This window comes from Solea senegalensis, linkage group LG3, assembly GCF_019176455.1.
Source record: "Solea senegalensis isolate Sse05_10M linkage group LG3, IFAPA_SoseM_1, whole genome shotgun sequence".
NCBI classification, from domain to species: domain Eukaryota; kingdom Metazoa; phylum Chordata; class Actinopteri; order Pleuronectiformes; family Soleidae; genus Solea; species Solea senegalensis.
The window spans coordinates 24,211,049-24,231,141 of NC_058023.1; the positions used below are offsets into that span (position 1 = coordinate 24,211,049).

The 20,093-nt window shown below is 40.2% G+C and overlaps 1 protein-coding gene across 8 annotated transcripts in view; it reads left to right on the forward strand.

Annotated features, from left to right (window-relative positions):
* The window catches only part of osbpl8 (oxysterol binding protein-like 8), a 67,305-nt gene extending 47,824 nt beyond the window's left edge, over positions 1-19,481 (forward strand). For 4 of the 8 annotated variants that reach the window (XM_044021021.1, XM_044021028.1, XM_044021026.1 and 1 more), the window contains 20 exons: positions 488-568; positions 920-1,021; positions 1,366-1,569; positions 3,048-3,132; positions 4,160-4,325; positions 4,415-4,640; positions 6,582-6,766; positions 7,862-7,943; positions 8,051-8,149; positions 8,493-8,589; positions 8,724-8,822; positions 9,474-9,571; positions 9,816-9,821; positions 10,237-10,326; positions 10,623-10,759; positions 10,896-11,081; positions 11,967-12,120; positions 13,135-13,237; positions 13,967-14,072; positions 14,164-19,481. In XM_044021021.1, coding sequence (XP_043876956.1) covers positions 488-568; positions 920-1,021; positions 1,366-1,569; positions 3,048-3,132; positions 4,160-4,325; positions 4,415-4,640; positions 6,582-6,766; positions 7,862-7,943; positions 8,051-8,149; positions 8,493-8,589; positions 8,724-8,822; positions 9,474-9,571; positions 9,816-9,821; positions 10,237-10,326; positions 10,623-10,759; positions 10,896-11,081; positions 11,967-12,120; positions 13,135-13,237; positions 13,967-14,072; positions 14,164-14,293 — 2,436 coding nt within the window. In that variant the 3' untranslated portion in view covers positions 14,294-19,481. The remainder of the gene's footprint in view (positions 1-487; positions 569-919; positions 1,022-1,365; positions 1,570-3,047; positions 3,133-4,159; positions 4,326-4,414; positions 4,641-6,581; positions 6,767-7,861; positions 7,944-8,050; positions 8,150-8,492; positions 8,590-8,723; positions 8,823-9,473; positions 9,572-9,815; positions 9,822-10,236; positions 10,327-10,622; positions 10,760-10,895; positions 11,082-11,966; positions 12,121-13,134; positions 13,238-13,966; positions 14,073-14,163) is intronic. The other 4 variants (XM_044021025.1, XM_044021029.1, XM_044021024.1 and 1 more) reach the window with 3 other exon arrangements.
* The last annotated feature ends 612 nt before the right edge of the window (positions 19,482-20,093 follow it).

The window sequence follows — 20,093 nt, forward strand, 5'->3', positions numbered from 1 at the left end:
GAGGGAGTTGCACATTATAGGGGCTGTAGGTAGTATAGGATGTTCAGAGATATTGAGAGCTGTGCCCCCCTCCTTCTCCTCCTCCCCAGAGACTTGAGGTTGCCAGGTAGTTTAGTTTGAGGAACAAATCACTTTCAAACAGGAAGACAGATCTGTGCAGCGCTAATCTCGTATGCCTTTTCCTAAATGTATTCAGAATTTCCAGGTTGCACGTTGCCTGCAATTGCATTTCCATTGTTGTCAGTGATACTAGTATTTCAATGTAATGTTTCCATAATCTCTGATGACATATCCAACTCAATACAATGCATTTCTTAGACATCACTCCTTTAAATGAGGATTCACTCATTCACTTAACCCATACTTTAATACAGATACAGATTTATTCTATCCATATATGTATTTCTGTCATTTTATTAACATCACTGATTATTTTTTGTTACCTAATAAATCCCTCTTCTTTCCTTCTGTGTGCGTGTGTTCACAGTCTGAAACGAAGCTGTACAATGGCTCAGACAAGGATGTTTCAGCGTCTGGAGGAAAGCTCACCAAGAAAGAGTCTCTCAAGGTAAATCAGCTTAAATCCACTTAAGTCTAGAGTATCCGGGCTCTAATTCTAAATATATGCCAAAGAAGTGCCCCTATGGAGTCTCATGAAGCCTGTAGTGGACTTTTGTTCACAGTTTGTAAGTCATTATGCACAAAGTATTGTATAAACTCTGCACCGGAGTCACCATAGGTACATCACAGACAGGATACATAAATTATGCAGCAGACACCCCACACTGCAGTCAGGAGGGACCAGAGACACGAGTGTGATTCCACTGACAAATATAACTGCGAGAAAGTGAGTGTGGGATATGATTACTCACTGTAGTTGTGTTGACTGAAGTGTTTTCTTTCTGTGTTCTCCCCGTAGGTGCAGAAGAAGAACTACAGGGAAGAAAAGAAGAGGGCAACCAAGGAGCTGCTCAGCACCATCACTGATCCTTCTGTCATCGTCATGGCCGACTGGCTAAAGGTGAAAACCAGAGCTGGTTCAATCCCATATATCAGCCTCAACACAAAATGTGTGAAACTACTATTCGACTTAAATTGATGCAGAAGACACAATGGGCCCTTTGCACAGCAGCCATTTTGACAGCTCACAGTAGGATTGTCAGGAGTGTAAATAATTCAATGAATGATGGTGAAGTTCTTTTTAGTTTGCTCAGTTTCAGTGTGCACACTGTCTTCACGTACATGAACCGAACAGAGCCATCGTTAATGTAATTAATATCACCTGCCCCACGTAGTATAATTTAAAAAGGAGGTTTGGTCACATAAAACGTCATAATAACTTTTGTGTTTGTGTTTCCACTCTAGATCCGTGGCACTCTGAAGAGCTGGACCAAACTGTGGTGTGTGCTGAAGCCTGGCGTCCTGCTCATCTATAAAACCCACAAAAACGGCCAGTGGGTGGGAACGGTGCTGCTCAATGCCTGTGAGCTGATCGAGAGGCCTTCCAAGAAGGACGGCTTCTGCTTCAAGCTCTTCCACCCACTGGAACAGTCTATCTGGGCTGTCAAGGTCAGAATATGCTTTCAAATACATACATTGCTCCTATCAGTTACATATATACTGTATATATTTTAGAAAATCATTAAGCATGTATTCTATGTTTGGAAATTAAAAGAAGAAATAAAAGATTTGCTAGGTTTAAATGTTATTTATGTAATACGATGATGATTTTCAGCATAAAAATATACTTTTATATTTAAGCAGAGAAATCTCAAAGAGAGCTGGCACTCAAGAGGAGAGCAGTCTGTCTGTCACATCTAAAAGCACTGTCAGACTCTCTTTGGAACAGATGCTGTGATTTTAGCTTCAGACCTAGACTCTTTCATTTACTTCCACAGAACTAAAGGTCCTTAGTATCTGATTTCAACTTGATGTCAGGAAACTACTGCACATACCCTGGTATTTTGACACACATTAATCTATGTGTAAACAACAGCACAGACTGTTCACCTCTGATTTTGGAGGTTGTTGGAATGCCAACACATGACATGTTTTAAGCGCATGCTGAATGTCAATTAAGATAATGTATTACAAAGGGAGCAATGAGATTTGTATTTCAAGGAATGGTTACACATTTTAGGAAAGAGCCAAGGTCCATCCAGAAGTAACACCTACCAGCACCTCTAAACCTCACTGTTAATGCTTTATGTCGTTTCTTTTCCTGTTTTTTACAGAAACTAGTTTTTTAATGCATAAATGCATTAAGAGTAAATAGTCCTGTCAGAGAGACTCCTTGTTTTCTCTTTGAGGGTTGTTTGAATAAAGACATTTGCAGTCATTAGGCTAAGCTAAGCAAAATTAGATAACCTTATATTTACTATAGCTATGCAAACAGTATCATTCTACTCACCTAACTCTCAGCAAAGACAAATACTTCCCTAATAGCCATTTTAGTACTTCTAAACATGCCATACATTGGTTTGGTTTATCATGTGATTGTGTTATAGGGAAATCACCTTATGTATTATGGTGGATTGATAAAGGGTAAACAAGACAAGAGAAATAATGCCATTGGTTTGTTATGCTGATGAGTTCATCCAGTTTTGCTTTCCAATTATGAACGGAACAAAGAGACAATCAGGGACTCATGGGTGTTCTATAAAAAAATATTGTTTTCTATTTGCTCCTGTGTTTTGCAGCTGTGCATCTTCGTCCACTCCAACTCCGATTTGGAAGTATTTTCCCTTTTGTTCGAACCATGAAAAAGCTTGAATCACAATGATCATCTCTCCATTCTCCTCCTCATTATTAAAACTATTAAAATAAACCCTTCACACATTCAGCTACTGTCTCATCTGTCCGCTCCTAAGGAGCATTTACATAATGACACACTTGAGAGTCCACATTTCCTCTCTATTTGCACATATAAATGATGTAAACAGATGAACAAAGGCAACAAGCATAATGAGATCTATGTAACAAAAAATAACTTTCATTCACCGATTACAACCCTGACTTAAACACATTTCAACTCTTGCTCTCAACAGGGTCCCAAAGGAGAAGCAGTGGGCTCCATCACGCAGCCATTACCCAGCAGCCACCTCATCTTCCGTGCTGCCTCCGAGTCTGATGGTAAAAGACAGGCTGTCATTCACACTTCAGCTATTAGTCTGCGTCACCATTGTCTCTGTTCACACTGAGTGATAAACACATTAACTGGCATCACATTGGTATCAGCTTCATAAACACTGAAGGCGATATGTGAGAATGCAGAAAATGGAAAAGTAATTATTTTATGAAACAGTTCTTTAAATTAAGACGTGTACATTTAGGAAAGCATGACCTGTTTTATCCTTGCAATCTCATTGGCTGAAACTACTATGTTCTTGCTCATTTCTCTCAACTTAACATTAACATATACACCAGTAATAGATAGTCATATCCAAATATGTCAAGCGTGCATGAAACTGATACAAATCATTTCCATAATTTTCAGTTAAATGTACATTAAATTGAGTGGAGGGTTTTAGCAACTGCAAGTTTCACCCTGCGTCCATGATCCTGAAACATCCAACACAGTCTTTCCCTCTACACTGGAGTCTCTCTCCATGGTGCTGGAATAGTTGTGCAGATGCCAAATCAAAAATGGCTACCTATTTTATATTTTGTGCACGAGTTTCTCTTAATGACTGAAAACATGTTTTTCTTGTGTACCTTTCATGATTTTACAACACACTGTATAGCAGTATTTCCCAACCCTGGTCCTCAGGGAACACTGCCCTGCATGTTTTAGATGTTGCCCTGCTCCAACACACCTGATTCAGATGAACAGCTCGTTATCAGGCTTCCGCAGAGCTTGGTGACGAGCTGACCATTTGAATCAGGTGTGTTGGCAACATCTAAAACATGCAGGAGAGTGTTCCCTGAGGACCAGGGCTGGGAAACACTGGCGTATAGCATATGATATATTGATATAATATCATATACCAGTCACAGTATCAAAACCACTTCAATGTTATGTCACACTGTGCCTAAGGTATGAGCTGTTTTTAATGAAAACAGTGCATGGTGTTGAGTAACTAACACAACCACACCTGATTGGTGTGAGCAATCAACACAATACCATATTTTATATAATAACTGTAAATGTCTTTCTCAGGCCGATGCTGGATGGATGCCTTGGAGCTGGCCCTGAAATGCTCCAGCCTGTTGAAGAGAACCATGATCCGTGAGGGGAAGGAGGACGTGAGCACAGTAGCCACTGGTGGAGAACATTCCATTAATTTCTACAGCCTCCTCCGAGCCCATAACATGCACGGTTTCCAGTAAGTGGGGGAAAATCAAATCTTCAAGAGATTCACCTGCTTCGTATCAACCTACACACCATACAATTCACCTTCCTTCCCTCTTCCAGGTTCAATGACAGTGACCACTTGAAAGACCCAGACCTGTACTCGGACAAGTCAGATCGAGAGGGAGAGCCGGACCACGAGGAGTCCGACCCAGAAGGTTTGGAGAAGAGCGAGGAGAGCGACAGTGACACGTCAGAGCGTCAAGATGACTCCTACATTGACCTTGACCCAAATGAACAACTGTGGGAAACGCCATACCTGGAACAGTCTCATGAGGAACTTGGAGAGGTAGGAGTCGCAGAGCGTGATTGAAAGCTGCAGTGCATAACTTTTGGCTCCCTCTTCTTGGTCTTTGTGAAGTGAAACATTGTCATTTTAATTGTTTGCTGAATTTTCCATCTGAAAATAGCTCTGTCAAACATTACTATCAGATCTGAACAAGGGAGTATTTGTGTGTATACAGTGGCAGTGCAGGACAGGCAGGGAGAACGTTGCTGAATGACAGGGTATTTTGAGCAGTAGAATTCACTTCTGAACCTTTTTTGTTGGCACTTCTTTGTGTTTTCAATCATACTTGTGTGTAGCTGATTGCTTCACCAGCATTGTGTGAACTCACCTGACAATGGTTTGAAGTTATTAGACATTTGATTCTATTTAAAGGTTTCCTACTACAGTTCTACGGTTCTATTGCTCTCACAAGGTGCATTTAAATTTAAAAGAGCTGCTTGAGATTGTTTGCAGCAGTCAGATGTGGGTTTTTTTTAGGATTTCTTGAATCCATTTTCTTGTTTGGCTCAAAATAGCTAAGCTTTTTGTCTCAAGAAGTTTCTTTTTTTTTGTCTTATGAGGAGAAATCAGCATGTTTCTCTGCTGGGGTGATGGAAAAAGTGTAACATGGAAAGACTTGAACTACTGTTGCTGTGAGTGGGTGGGTGTGTGAGGGATGGCATTGGTATGTGTGAAAGTGCTAATATGATTTCCATACCAATGAAATCTGATTTAGACAGCTCACTAATTAAACACCTACTGATGCTGCAGCAAAAGTCATGTAGTTAGGAGGAGCTAATTAAAGTCTTCTTTTGCAGACCGTTTTGCACACACACACCCACACAACTTTGAAGCCTGTGGCTACCTGTGCACAAATCTGAATTTCTGTGAGGATCTGTGTCTGTGTAAAGTCAAACGTAATTTCACAAGTTTACCCTAAAGAGCTTTGCAAGCTGTCCATCACATTAAAGCTAGGTCGTCAACTCTTTGGAGGTCCACGTAGCCATTGAACACAAGTGTGTTTCATCAGCAATGTAGCACAGAGGCTTTCAAAATTAGATGTTAACTAGAGGGGATTTCCCTATCACGTTATTGCTGTTGCCAAGCAACAGAGCTGATGGCGCGTTCACAGTTAGTGCACCACAAACTTTTTTTGCACGATGAGATAACATGCAAAGTCGATGGAAAAATCCAAGCCGACACACATTTTGCATCAGTTGGGAATCCTGCTAAGTTGCGAAATTTGTCTTAATCACTGAGGTTTAAATACGTGAACTGGAGCAAATTCAACATCTCAATGTTTGCATTAGAAATGAATGACAGCTGCTGTAGGTGTGAGCTCCAAGCATTTGGAGGTACCTGAGGATCCCTGAGTTGTGATCCTGTGATGCAATTGCCCTGCAAATTGCACCCTACAGAGAAGGTGGCCTCTGGGCACGGACACAGCAATGTTATATGAAGAAAAAGGTTACACATATCAGGCTGAACAAACACTGGATGTGGACTCAAAAGCACAACTCGACAACAGTCTCTGAACAGAAAAACACTTTGTATTGGTCTTGAACAAAACGGGTTTCCAAAAAGCACAAGGCAACAAAAATACAAAAGTGATCAAAAGGCTACTAGTAACTGATCTCAAAGGACACTTCCTGGTCAGCAGACACAGGAAACATGCAGGTTACATACACAGGTGGAGGGATAATGATAAACAGGTGAAACATATTAGAGTGGGGCAGGTAATCATAGAGGAGGATGCAGACACTGAAATGAGAAGCAATGGTAATTATTTCAAAGTAAAACAGGAAACAGAACAAAAGACTACTCAGCCTTCTTTCCACCATGAAGCTAAAGTAATCAAAGAACAAGCTACTAAGTGAGTCCACATTTGTGTTATTTTAAGCTATCTGATGTTTTATCATACACAACGCAGTCCTGACACTTTTGCCCCACTGTGTTTGTTAGGCTGGTGAAGCTGCCCAGACAGAGACGGTTTCAGAGGAGAACAAATCTCTGATCTGGACTTTGCTGAAGCAGGTCCGACCTGGCATGGACCTGTCCAAGGTGGTGTTGCCCACCTTCATCCTGGAGCCAAGGTCTTTCCTGGACAAACTGTCAGACTACTACTACCATGCAGACTTTCTGTCCGAGTAAGTGCAAACTTTTTTGTTTGTTTGGTTGTTTGTTTGCAAAGTTAGACATGGGTTTTTAGACCTTGTTTGCTTGTCCAAAATCTTGCTTTCGTCTTCTCCTTTAAAGAGTTAAGAATTTTTGCAAAAAGTAAGAATTAATATACATTTAATGGGTTAATGTTTATGATGTGGCTCCATTTTTCAGCAAACCGTATGTGTCCTGATGTTTTTACTCTTATTTATGTTAAGTATACTATACTATCAAGTGTAAATATGCATTTGTATTTGGAGCTCCGTCAGGATCGGACTAGGCTAAGCTAATTGTTAACAGACAAGTTAAGGTGGTAAGTTTGTTCTTCTTGGTGTAAAGTTATTCAGATGACAAAACAAACATTCTGCTCTAAGCAAATAATTGAGCTGAGTTGCGCTGTTAGCTGGTGTTATTCACTGTCCTAGTCTGTTATCTGGTGGCATGTTGCTTATTTTGCAGCCATGGTGTTTCCCTTTTTTGTTTTCTCCTGCTCTACTCCATTTACCTTTTCCTCTGAACATGAAGACCACACATTTCATCATGCAACTTATGTTGAATGTTATTCCCTTTAAGAGTTTGACATGTTGCAATCACATCAGTTAACACAAATTCAACCAAGTACCTTTTGCGTTTTAAAAACATCCACTAAATCATGCATTTGTGGTACTGGTTATTTATGAAGAAACAGATAAATATTTCTGGATTCAACTGTTTTTCTATACTATCACTAATCAAGTTGACTTTTTTCCCCAAGGCCACTAGAAAATGCCCCACTTCTCTCAGTGGGCTGTCCATGTTTCAGTGGAGTGAGAAATTAATTTATTTTGATGGATTGTGTCTCACTCAGATTAACATGTGCCAGACACAATGTATCCTATGTTTCAGTGGAGTGAGAGATTAATTTATTTTGATGGATTGTGTCTCACTCAGATTAACATGTGCCAGACACAAGGTATCCTTGCGCCCTATGAAGGCTGTGTGTGGATACTAAAAAGCTGAACAGAAATGTGGAAAAGCAGATGAAGCAAAGATCCTTCCACCTCTGAGCTAAACAACATATGTTCTGTTTATTTCATTCCCAGGGCTGCGATTGAAGAGAACGCCTACAACCGCATGAAGAAGGTTGTGAAGTGGTACATTTCAGGATTTTACAAAAAGCCAAAGGTCAGCAGAACACACGTGTACATTTAACTTTGAACATTTAAATACAGCAAATGTCAGATACTGTACTCTTTTGTAAACAATATGCTACACTAACTGTTAAACCACAGGGGTTGAAGAAGCCGTACAACCCCATTATTGGGGAGACGTATCGTTGCCTGTGGCTCCACCAACAGACCAACAGCAAGACCTTCTACATCGCAGAACAGGTAACAGCAGCTGTAGGAGAATACAGTTGTGATTACTTGTTTTTTATTTTCTGCATTTTTTTTTACTTCCAAGGTTATTTGCTTTAGCTCCTAACTGTCGTAATCTTGTTTCAAACATTCAAAAGCACCGTGTAACTGTGTTTTAAGGAGTGCTGGTTTAAATATAATGCGTCATTACTGTTAGGAGTGCTCCTGTAACGCTGCAATTCCCTGTTGTGTGACTATTAAAGTATCATCTTATGTTTGACTGGCTGCTTTGGTCCATCAACTGTTAGTCACGGGATGTGAATCACCAAAAAGAGTTTCTCAATGTCTAGCTGACTCCCTTCTTCTGTGTCTCCAGGTATCCCATCATCCTCCAGTGTCAGCCTTCTATGTTAGTAACAGGAAGGATGGATTCTGCCTCAGTGGCAGCATCCTCGCCAAGTCCAAGTTTTATGGTACAAACACGTGCATCTCAAAACCAATTCGTGTCACCCACTGTAGAGACAGAGCTAAACAAAACAGTGTGAATAATTATCCAGATGTGGATATATGTGTTGTCTCATACTTGACTCTAATGTTTATGTTTTAGGAAACTCCCTGTCAGCCATTTTAGATGGGGAGGCTCGGCTCACATTTCTGAATCGAGGAGAGGACTATGTGATGAACATGCCTTATGCCCACTGTAAAGGTCAGAGTGCTTTCTGTTCACCATGATGACACATCAGCGGTGCTAACTCACCATAGACTGAATTCATGTCATCTTCCAGTTGCAAAATAATTTTTTTTTATTGATTTTACCTCCAAATTCACTCACACTCATCTCCTGCAATCGGGCACCAGATACTAGCTGTCAATCACACTGCTATCCACTCATATGTGTTGTGCTATATTGTCTATTGACATGTGTTATTAAAGAAGATACAACATGTAATACTTGTGTTATAAATCAAGTGAGAATCTTCCCACATTCTTCTGTTCAAATGGAGTTAATTTTGCAACCAGTGGAGTTGCCCCCTGGTGGCAAACAGTTACCTCTGTCTTACTTCCTGGGCTTCACTTTTCAAATTGGAAGACTGTGTCAATTTCTTTGTACTGTCTATGATGTGAACAACATCAATGATCAGTGAATCAGTCAATGAAGGGTTGTCATCTAAGAAATGTGCTCATAGAAAGAGATTTGAGTCGAAAAGAGGCTTATTATTCTGCATTATTTGATATACCATTAATCTGATTTAGTGGTTTGGACAATAACAATCCAGTGATTACAATTTCAGTTTATGTCTGAGTTCCACTTATCTGACCTGACTGATTGTTTTCATGGTGCTTCCTCCTTTGGTAGGCATCCTGTATGGCACCATGACCCTGGAGCTGGGCGGCCAGATCACCATCGCGTGTGAGAAAACGGGCTACAGTGCTCAGCTCGAGTTCAAACTGAAGGTACAACTGTGTTTTCTAGAAGATAACCTCAATCCTTCATCCTTAAATTCAAGACAGATGAAATAACATTTTGTAAAACAGCAATAACACAAAAGTAACCCCCACCCCCCCCATTACGCTGGTATTATTTGTGAATGTCTCACTTCTACACTCCATTACCACCCTATCTGTTCCATTCCTCCACCCGCCAAACCTCCATACCTCTTTTTACACCCACCTACTGCCCAATTCCTTCATGAATCAGCGACAGGTAAATAAAAAAAAGGAGCTGCAACATTGTAGGGTTCAAATAATTGTATCTGTGAGATACATGTTCCACACTAGGTTTGCGTTTGTCATGTTGAAACATGATGTTCAAGTGTAGTTGAAGGTTGATCACTAGGTTCGCCTTTTTCTCCTACAGACAAAGAAATTAAAAACGAATAGAAGCACATGACTTTTTGTTCAATAGTAACTGCACTAGGTAAACAAGTATGTATCTGTGTATCTATAAAACCCTCCTACTCTTCCCTTCTTCTTTCCCTCCCATCCTTGACTTCTGTCATCATTCCTGTTCTTTCTTCACCCGCCTTCTACTGTTTTTCTATCGCTTTTCCGCTTCCTCCTTTCCTTCCCTCTTCTTCCCTGTCATTCCTGTCTCTCTCTCTGTTTCTTTTCTCCTCTAGCCATTCCTGGGCAGCAGTGACAGCGTCAATCAGGTCTGTGGAAAGATCAAGCTGGGGAAGGAGGTATTAGCCACGCTGGAAGGACACTGGGTAAGCCTCAGATTTCTACTGCTGCTAACTGCTTTTTTAAATTCATTTCACTTTTCAAGTTACTCAGTAAAAGGAATGAACTGCATAACAAATAGTAAGCAAACAATAATTCATATAATTACAGCTGTGTGGTTTTGACAATATTACAGGTCAAACAACAAACTTTTTCATTTAAAAATGTAACCTTGTCATTGTCTCAGAGGAGTTTCATTGTAACCAAAGAAAAGACAAATGATAGCAGTATTTGATGCCCAGGTAGAATCTGTCTTTGAAAGAGATTGTGCCTCCACTCACAGGACAGCGAGATCTTCATCAATGACAAGAAGACGGGGACAATGGACACTTTCTGGAACCCCACGCCAGAGCTGAGACAGAGTCGACTGATCCGCTGCAACGTCCCACCCGAGGAGCAGGGAGAATACGAGTCAGAAAGGTTAACATCTGCACCTCTATCTTCTGAAACATTACAATAGAAAAACCAACACACACACACACACACACACACACTGGTGACAGCATGTTTTAGTTTTACTCTCATGTGATGACCCGGCCTTCTCTCTGTCCTTTAGACTGTGGCAGCACGTGACCCGGGCCATCAACAATAAGGACCAGACAGAGGCCACTAATGAGAAGTTTATTCTGGAGGAAGCTCAGAGGAAGGCGGCCCGTGAACGGAAAGCCAAATGCGAGGACTGGATCCCTGCTTTGTTTGAGCAAGACCCCATCACTGGGGAGTGGCATTACAGATATGCTGAGTAAGTGATGATGCAATGGAGAGTGACAGGCAGACATCTTTGTTTATTTGTTTATTTATAAGGATCCCCATTAGTTTTGCCCTTAAGTGGATCTAGCATTCCTGGGGTCCACCTTATATGAATGAATGAAAAGGATTATAGTGCACTTATATGTGTACTACCATGATAGTACTGCAAATTTTTGTTGCTAATACAGATATCCAATAATATCAGACTGCCCATTCACTGGTCAGGCTCCACAATTAGGAAACAAATAAGCAAACTTAAAGCAATGAGTGATGAATAATAGAAGGTTAAAGGAATACTTCACCGATTTGCATTTAGCTTTGTATTACTAGAATAGGGGTAGTATTTTTGAAAACTTGTGCTTCCCAACCTCTGTTTCCCCTGAGTTGAGAAATATCTTCATTCTTTTCTATGTTACGTGCCCACCAGTGACACTTGGCCCTGTTAGCATAACTGTTAGCAAAGATGGCGGACACTGTTTACGTTCTGGGAATGAGGTCCGTCCCCCTACGAGTGGGTCTAAAAAGTGCGGTGTTGCCGTTTCAAGCCTCTGACCAAGGTTCGGACCAAGTGTCACTGGTGGGCACGAAACAAAAAAAAAGAATGAAGATGAATGATTTCTCGGCTCGGGGGAAACTGAGGTTGATAAGTAATACAAAGCTAAATGCAAATCGGTGAAGTATTCCTTTAAGGCTGATAGTAAAAGTCAATTTTTTTCCCCTTCTATAGACCTCAAATGTGATTTATTATTGGGACTAACATATGGCCATTTGCCTCCTCATCTTCACTGTTGAGCTGTCCGATATGATAGGGTGCCATCTAGTGGTGATCCAATATAACCACAGGGTCAATAATGTGTCTCTTTTCTATCCTCTCCAGCACAAGGCCGTGGGATCCACTCAATGACCTGATCCAGTTTGAGAAAGACGGCTGCATCCAGACCAAGGTCCGGCACCGAACCCCTATGGTACGTTCTGGCAGTCTTATTAGTCTGAGTAACCAGGGGCCACGGAGGGACAATTGCAAGTGCCAGGTAGGATTTCCTGATCAAAAATCAACATTAAAAACATCATCTCGTCGCCTCAGCCATCTTCCACACCGCACTTGTTGCACCATCTGCATTGTTGCATCTTCTCTGTGTGCCATCATCGCTGTCCTGCCACCGCCGCCATCGCCTTTGCTGCTGCTCCTTTTGTGTCCATTCACTTCATTTTTTTATTTCTTTTTATTGTCTTATCCTGGCACCTGCTGCTGCTGCTGTTTTTAAATGGGAGTGCATGTCACACTGCATATTGACAGAAGAGGATAATACGTTTTTTTTCCTTTCTTGTGTTTTTGCATGTGACTCTTCTGTAATGTGGATTTTAACATCTGTAGACTCCCACTGTACTTTTTTTTGTTTATCATTAAAATGATGTTCTAGTTATTTTGAGCGATGTAAACCATCTGTCCAACATCACATAGGGGGCAGGAAAAGTTTAATAAAACACTGCAAATTAACAGCATGGTATGACTTTATAACAGAAACATAATAGAGTTATTTCTAAGTATTGGGACAGAAGTGAGGATGAAATTATCAAACATTCTCTTGTGAAGGTATTGTAGCTCATAGTATTTGTCATTGCCAAGCTATTACCTGGATATTACTTTGTAAATAACATGTTAATACTGCACTATTACCAAGCTAGAAATTGGATTGGAAGTAAGATGCTATTACTATATTACTAAACTAAGAGGGGAAGAGGAACAAAAAAACCCACACAAAATGAAAGAGCTGCAATCCATTCCAACTTCAATTCCTTTGAAGTGAAAAATGTTAATGTTGCAGCTCTCTGATTAGTGAGTAGTGATTTACCAGCATGACTCACACACTGCTTTTATTACTGCAGCCTGACAACTCTTGCATCATACTGTATTTTGTGGATGGTAAAATACAACATTTATGTGGTTGTAGCTGATGTGTGTGTGTGTAGCCTTTTTGTTGACTATTTTGTGTGTTTTTTGTTTGCTTGTATGTGTGTGTTTGTGTGTGTTTGTGTGTGTGTAGGTAACGGTGCCAAAGAGGAAACACAAAAGTGACAAGCCCAAAAGCCCAGAAAGTGGCTGCTCTTCACCAGAACCCGACCGTCATGACTCATCTGGCAGTGAACGTGAGTCACTCACACTTAAATTTCCAATTATGCACATTGTTTTTCATTATTCATGAAAGTGTTGCATTCAAAACCTTTTCAAGTGAGTTTGCACAATGCTGATTAAGCCTATCAGGAGAAGTGATTTGCCTTATGTTTATGCTGCTGGTGTATACAGTAAAACAGTCCCTCAGTCAGGTCTGATAGTTTTGCTTGGCAGAGCTGGTTTTCGGATGAAAAATGTGGCATTCAAATAACCTTACATTGTTTTTCGTGATGAAGACCAAACAGAGGCTGAACAACAACATCACCAACAACAATGAATCACTAGACGTTACACACTACAGCTATAGTTAGTTATAGTTAGTTATAGTTAGCTAAGTTATTGGTGGTGGGTGACGGTAGCTCTGTGGTAGAGCAAGTTGTCTTTCAAAATCAAAGGTTTTAGGGTTCAATTCCCAGCTCCACTAGCCTACATGCAGATGTGTCCTTGGCAAGACACTTAACCCCCACGTTGCTCCTGACAGCTGTGTTGGCAGCGTGTGAATGGGTATGAAAGATTGCCATCGAAAATCGCAACGTGTGCATTTCCCGTTTTTAATGCTTACCACACACAAGTCTGGAATGCAAAAGTCATGGTAGTCCCCTGAGGTGCTTACCCCCCCCCCTCCAAGCACCTCACTTCTATTTAGTATCAAAGTCATCGTGGATTTAATTTTGTGTTCACGACCGAACTTCACTTTGTTGCAGGACACAAAAGCAAGCATAACAGTCGGCTGAGGAAGAAAGGAGCCGACCTCAGTGAACTTCAAAGTGCCATTGACTCCATAAAGCAGACACAGGAGGATATTAACAGGTGAGGAAAGCCATTCATTCAGCCACACTGTGTCATGGGTGTGATGACGTACTGTACCTGCACAAACTACTTACCACATGTCTGTCTGCAGGAGCATCGGCGTTCTGCGGAGCCGTGCGGCGGGCCGGACGGAGAGCGCCTCGTTCCTCCAGCAGCGCGACTATGTCATCATTGTTTTCCTCATCCTCCTTCAGGTCCTGATCAACTACATCTTCAAGTAGCAGCCGTGCCCCACAGAGAGAGGGCTGCCCTTACACACCCCCAAACACACACACACAGAGAAAAACACACATGGACACTCACACACTCTCTCTGAGCCTTAGGCGTCACAGTGGGGTACAAAGAGATGTAAACTATGTCCTTTCACAATAAGTGACTTCAACACTTTTTCCTCTCGCTCTCTTCTTCTCTGTCTTTAGTAAACCCAACTGCACACGTACAGAAAAGACTCCAGTGCAGGAGGAGACCTTTTTAAAAAGAAAAACATATTTATTTTTACCCAATCCTTTCCAACAGTTCCACAGATTTCAAAGCGGAGAGGAGCACCAGGGAGAGAGTTTATCAGGAGTATTTGGCCTAACAAGTCTCGGCTGCCACCCTGAAGCTCATCAGTTTGCCTTGATATCAGAGGCAAAGACAGCAGCCATTTTATTTTGCTGTTCTTTGTGTGTTTTCCTTTTTTTCCACCCCTGTTGGAGTGGAACTACTCTGTTGAAACACATTTCACTTCAGAAGACAGGGAACCTTTTTACACAGATGATGTGGTGATGGAAACAAAGGTAAAAATCCAGTAGGTAAAAAAGATGTTTTTATTGTTTGTTTTTTTCTTTCTTTGTTGAGTGTGAATAGGGTTCTGCTCGGAAAACACTGAGCGTTGATAAGGAAGGAGGAAACAAAATGGTCCAAAATGATGTGACTTTTATTTTTTTAATGATCACGTACTTTCACGCTGGCTGTGTTTATGAGAAGAAAGACTAAATAACACAAGTGATACTGTCAGAAGGATCAGAAGCTATACTTCCTGCTGTATGATAAAACAACTTTTGCATACAAAGTTAATGTAAAAAAAAAAAATAAAAAGTCAGATGTTTGACACATCATTGTATACTCTAGGGTAGCATATACAAATTGTGAGTGTGGTTAGGAAATTAGCCCTATGTACAGTATTTTGTTGTAAGGCTCAAATGCACTGGAAGTGTTTGGTTAAAACGCACATAATTTTTAGCATTTTACTTTTCTGCCAATTACAATCAAGTTGAGGCAGCCTCAGATCTAATGGCACGATAAAGGAGTAGAAATGGAGTTTAACGTATTTGTTTTCTCAAGAGTTAGATGAAATAGTCAGTCTGTTCACGACGCTCAAAACTCACACTGACTGAGAGGAAAATGAGGAAAGCAGTGTGACTGACTCCGTCCAAAAGGAACTAAATCCATCCACCGCCTCAGTGACCTACACTTATCACAGGATCCTGTATGTGAGGTACTTCACACACACTTTCATGTGTGACACTTATTTCTTGTCGTAACTGTGAAGTTGTGTCGTTACCTAGTTGTTACTGTGCTCATTGAATAATCAGAGGATTTTCTACCTACACGATATTTAAACAAGCACAATATAACCTTTAAATGTTGTGAAGCGGCGATGGGTGAATTTTGTGGACTTTTAAATTTAACAAAAACATGTAATATTTTAATGAAACGAGGCACATGTATTTAATGTTGCCACTCATTATTGTATCATTTGTATCACTGTTCATCAGACAACTCATGGCATGAGTATGAGAGACTTTATCTACTATTGGTGGTATATAATACATTTATTTATAGTTACTGTGGTCACATCTAGGTTAGGGTAAAGGCTTTGACTTCAGTCACATTCGGCATAGACACACTGCTGTGGGTCCTGGTGTGTTTGAAGTCACACGAGTGGTCACTGAGACAAACAAATAGAGGAAAGACTCAAAGATACCGTTTTTTTCCTCTGAATGTAAAGACATTAGCTGCTACATCAGAACATCAAGCAAGGTTTCCAGTGCATTTGTGCCTCACATTTTAACCAGAAAGACAATAGAGGTAGACACTTTAGTGAGTCACAGAGGAGATACTAGATGTTTTTTTACTTGACCATTATCACCACAGTATATCATTCCAAATGTACTCAAGTACCAGCCAAACTTCTTGTGTAGAGTAGAAGCCAGAACTGTTCACTGTGTAAATGTAAATACCCCACGGGACAACGACAACTTTCCTCACATGTAGCGTGTGATGTTGAATCCCCCCGCGGTTCGCGATACAGACACAGACACTACGATCTGTGCACAAGCCAGTCTTTTCAACCTTGTGTGTCTTTCTGTCCACTGCTCTGTAGATACACATGGACATTGGCAAAAGCAAAAAGACAAAAAGATGATGGACGATGAATTGGAACGTCCTTGAGGTGTCGATGGTGAGAAGCAGTAGTTACTTGCGGCTTCTGAAAATGAAGTCATTCACAGGTTGATGAACACTGTGAGCTATGAGAACCAACTAAGTTAAAGTGATAGCTCAGGTTTTTGTGTTTTTTTTTGAAGTGTGGTTGTATGAACACTGACTTTCTCGAGCTTACTGTTGTCGCCAGCCAGAGACACACTCGCTAGCTCTCTTTGAAAACATGGCTCTTAACAGGGACCCAAGAAAAAATCAGATTTTAGCCACTCAAGTGAAATCTACACTTGCTTAAGTCTATGACATCTTAAAAATAAGCGTTCACTACTTTTTCCCTCACAGTTAGACAACATTTTCCAACTGGAAATTCTGTTTCTTTTTTAAAACACTCCCTAACCCCCACACCAAAAACCCATAGAGAAAATCAGCAATTTCACATCACGGCACTCAAGTTGTTGATTCACCGCTGCCTCCATCATTAAGGTCAAATGTGTTATTTTGTGACTGTGGTGTTTAGAGTTCTTTCATTCAGATTTACCTAAGTGATACAACCCGACAAAGAAGGCAGCATTAGCCCAGTACCTCCTCTGTCCCTGCGAGATAAAAGCGCTGATTTTCTGTATGGACTTTGGTGAGACTTTTGGTCAGTATTTTTACAAACTTTTTTTTTTAACATATTTAAGACTTTAGCAAGCATTTATTTGATCAGGTGAGCTTTCAGTTAAGTGACTATAATCCATTTTTTCCCCCTGATGTTTTCAGTGAGAACAAGCATCGCTTTAAAAAAATATGAACTGTCCCTTTGAGTCCTTTGTTGAGCATTACTACCCAGACAAAAGCAAATCTATGTTTGTGTTTAAAAAAAACCCACCTCAGTTTGAAACTGAACTTAAGTTATATTTGAATCATGAATTGTATTTAGCTGAAGTCTTGACCACTTAGACGAAATGCTTTTCCTTTCCAAATGTGTGTAAAGAAGTAGTTAAGTATTCAGAGGTATTCAGCAAAATCACACCTACTTATGGACCATATTGGAATATTGATTTTGTATGTTTCTTTTGCCTGTTATGATGTTAGCCTTGTCAACGTTTACATATATGATTGCCTCCACCGTCAGCTGACTGTTAAGTGAAAATCTTTGTAATGCTAACAGAGGTATTTAAAATACATATATATATATGTATATGAATATATATGTATATGTGTATATACATATATCTATATATATAGATATATGTATATATAGATATATATATATATAGATATATGTATGTATATATAGATGGTAGCATTATCAGGAGCCAGCTGTCCCCCGTAAGTTACTCGGCTGGCCCGCGTGTTTCTGTGCATGTATTTTTGTTTCTTGTCTAAATCTTTATTGCCTCAGTCGCTCAACGTAAAATGGGGAGTCCAGATGTTAGAATGTGGAGAAATAAGTACATACCAGTGCCTTTTAGAGTGAGACTGGGTAGAGGGTAGATCGAGGGTTTTCGAGGGAGGTGAAAGGAGAGTTGTGAGGGAGGGGCTGTGTGGCGTAGAGCAGTGGTTCCCAACCAGGGGGAGACCCAACAGCTCCACAGGGGGGTGGGAATGATGACCAATGTGTGTAGTGATTTAAAATAAGTAATAATACAGAGGAAAACATACTTGTAATATCCACAGAAAATAGAATTCAAAATGGTACATTCATTGTGGTTTGTTGATCATCATGTTAAATATCAAATTTTCTTGCAACACATGAAATTATGAGATGTAAAATAATATTAATGGGGCTGGAAATAAATGTAGACTTAGATACTGATTCCTGAACAATACTTTTTTTTTAAGTCCGTTTTAAAATAAAATACAGTTCTTTTGCTTTAGCCGGCCTAGTTTTCTACGTGTAGTCAGACACGAAGATATTTATTTGACGATATTTATTCTGCGACAGTTAAAGCCTCCACATACACTAACTTTATCCATTAAACATTACCACACACTCTCACATGTGTTAAGCTCCGTCTTCCACCTTTCCTGGGGAGTGAGGCCTATCTCTGCTTGTGACTTCGAGACGGCCAACCACGTCAACACACTTTTCATGTGTACTGATGCAGAGGAAGTTAACTCGTTACCACAAAACTATCAACGTTCAATACCCAGCCCTAATAATAATAATAACAATAATAATAATATTATAGGTATATGTGGGTGGGATGGGTGACCTTAACATGTATGGCTGTAAAGACCTGGTTGAGAACCCAAAAGGTTGGGAACCACTGGTGTAGAGATCATACAGCTGTAACCAGAGTCTTAAGAGTGAATAAACCACGCTTGGCCCAGGACTCTGGCTGCAGCTGCAGCGGCAGGTGGAGTCACTATAGTGTTCTTAGTGCAAATGTGCCATATGAAGCCTTAGAAACAAGTGTGACTCCACAGTTTGCTCCCTCCTCCTCTCCTGATGAACCTGTCAGCTTCCAGATACTGATTCCTGCCACAGGAAAGAACAGAGAGAGGGAGAGACCTTTCCTTTTAACTGTTGTCTCTTACTCTCTCTCTCTCTCTCTCTCTCTCTCTGTCTCTCACTCAAACACACCAAATTCAGAGGAAGACAAACATCTCCACTGTCTGTTGTTGCATCTGTAAAATAACACATTTTATTTATTGGTCTTTTATATGTGGATTTATGATCCTTCTTTTTTTTCTGCTCATAACAGTCGATCGCCATTCTCTGTTTTTTAATCACAATTTTAAAGTCTCGTATAAGTGGTTTTATTCCTCGTCACGTGACGCCGCATACAAGCAACTCTGTCTTCAAACTTGTGCGTGCACAGTCACCTGACAACTGCCCCACAAACCGCCTCAACATACACACAACCTTTTTTTTTTCTTCTTTTGTTTTTAATCTGACTACCTGAATATATTTACTGTGTCTCGACGGCAACGATAACTTCTTAGACGTTCACAGTTGTATGTAACATAACAGAATAAAAACAAGTTACATCCTGGGGTCTTTCTCTTTGTGTTTCATGTTACACGTGTCATTTTCTTAAGCAACTGATTATGGAATTTGTTTTTGTGTTTATTGAATTTACATTTTTCCACTGTTTTCCAAATGCAAAACAAAAGGGGGCAACATTGTGCAAATAAAATCAGCTAATGGTGAAAGGCAATATTATTTAGAAAGAGTAAAAACTTACATGGATTAAAACCAGTGTGAAAGAGACGTGTCTGATTCATTTTACTCTGCTTGGTACTGCTGCTGTCATTTCATTGTCAAATAAACTATTTCATATGTTCTCATTTTATATATAATTTAGTCTATTTTTCTTTTAATTTCATTTCCTTTTTTTTGGACCATGAACTGATGCAATTTAATCTCCATCTTATAAAGTTGTTCACTGTATATAAGTGGAAGAATAAAGTGTCTTGTCTTAGCTTACTGCATGAAACTAATTGTTCTTACACTGAAATGTCCACAGAGCTGATAGTTTATAACATTCACTTAAGACAAGCTGACATACTTTAGTGAAAAATTTAGCAACATTTATTGAACTTGTGTGTTGCAGCTTAATATCCCTCATCCCACCCTTTGTTGGAGAATCTATGTAGCCTTCAGTT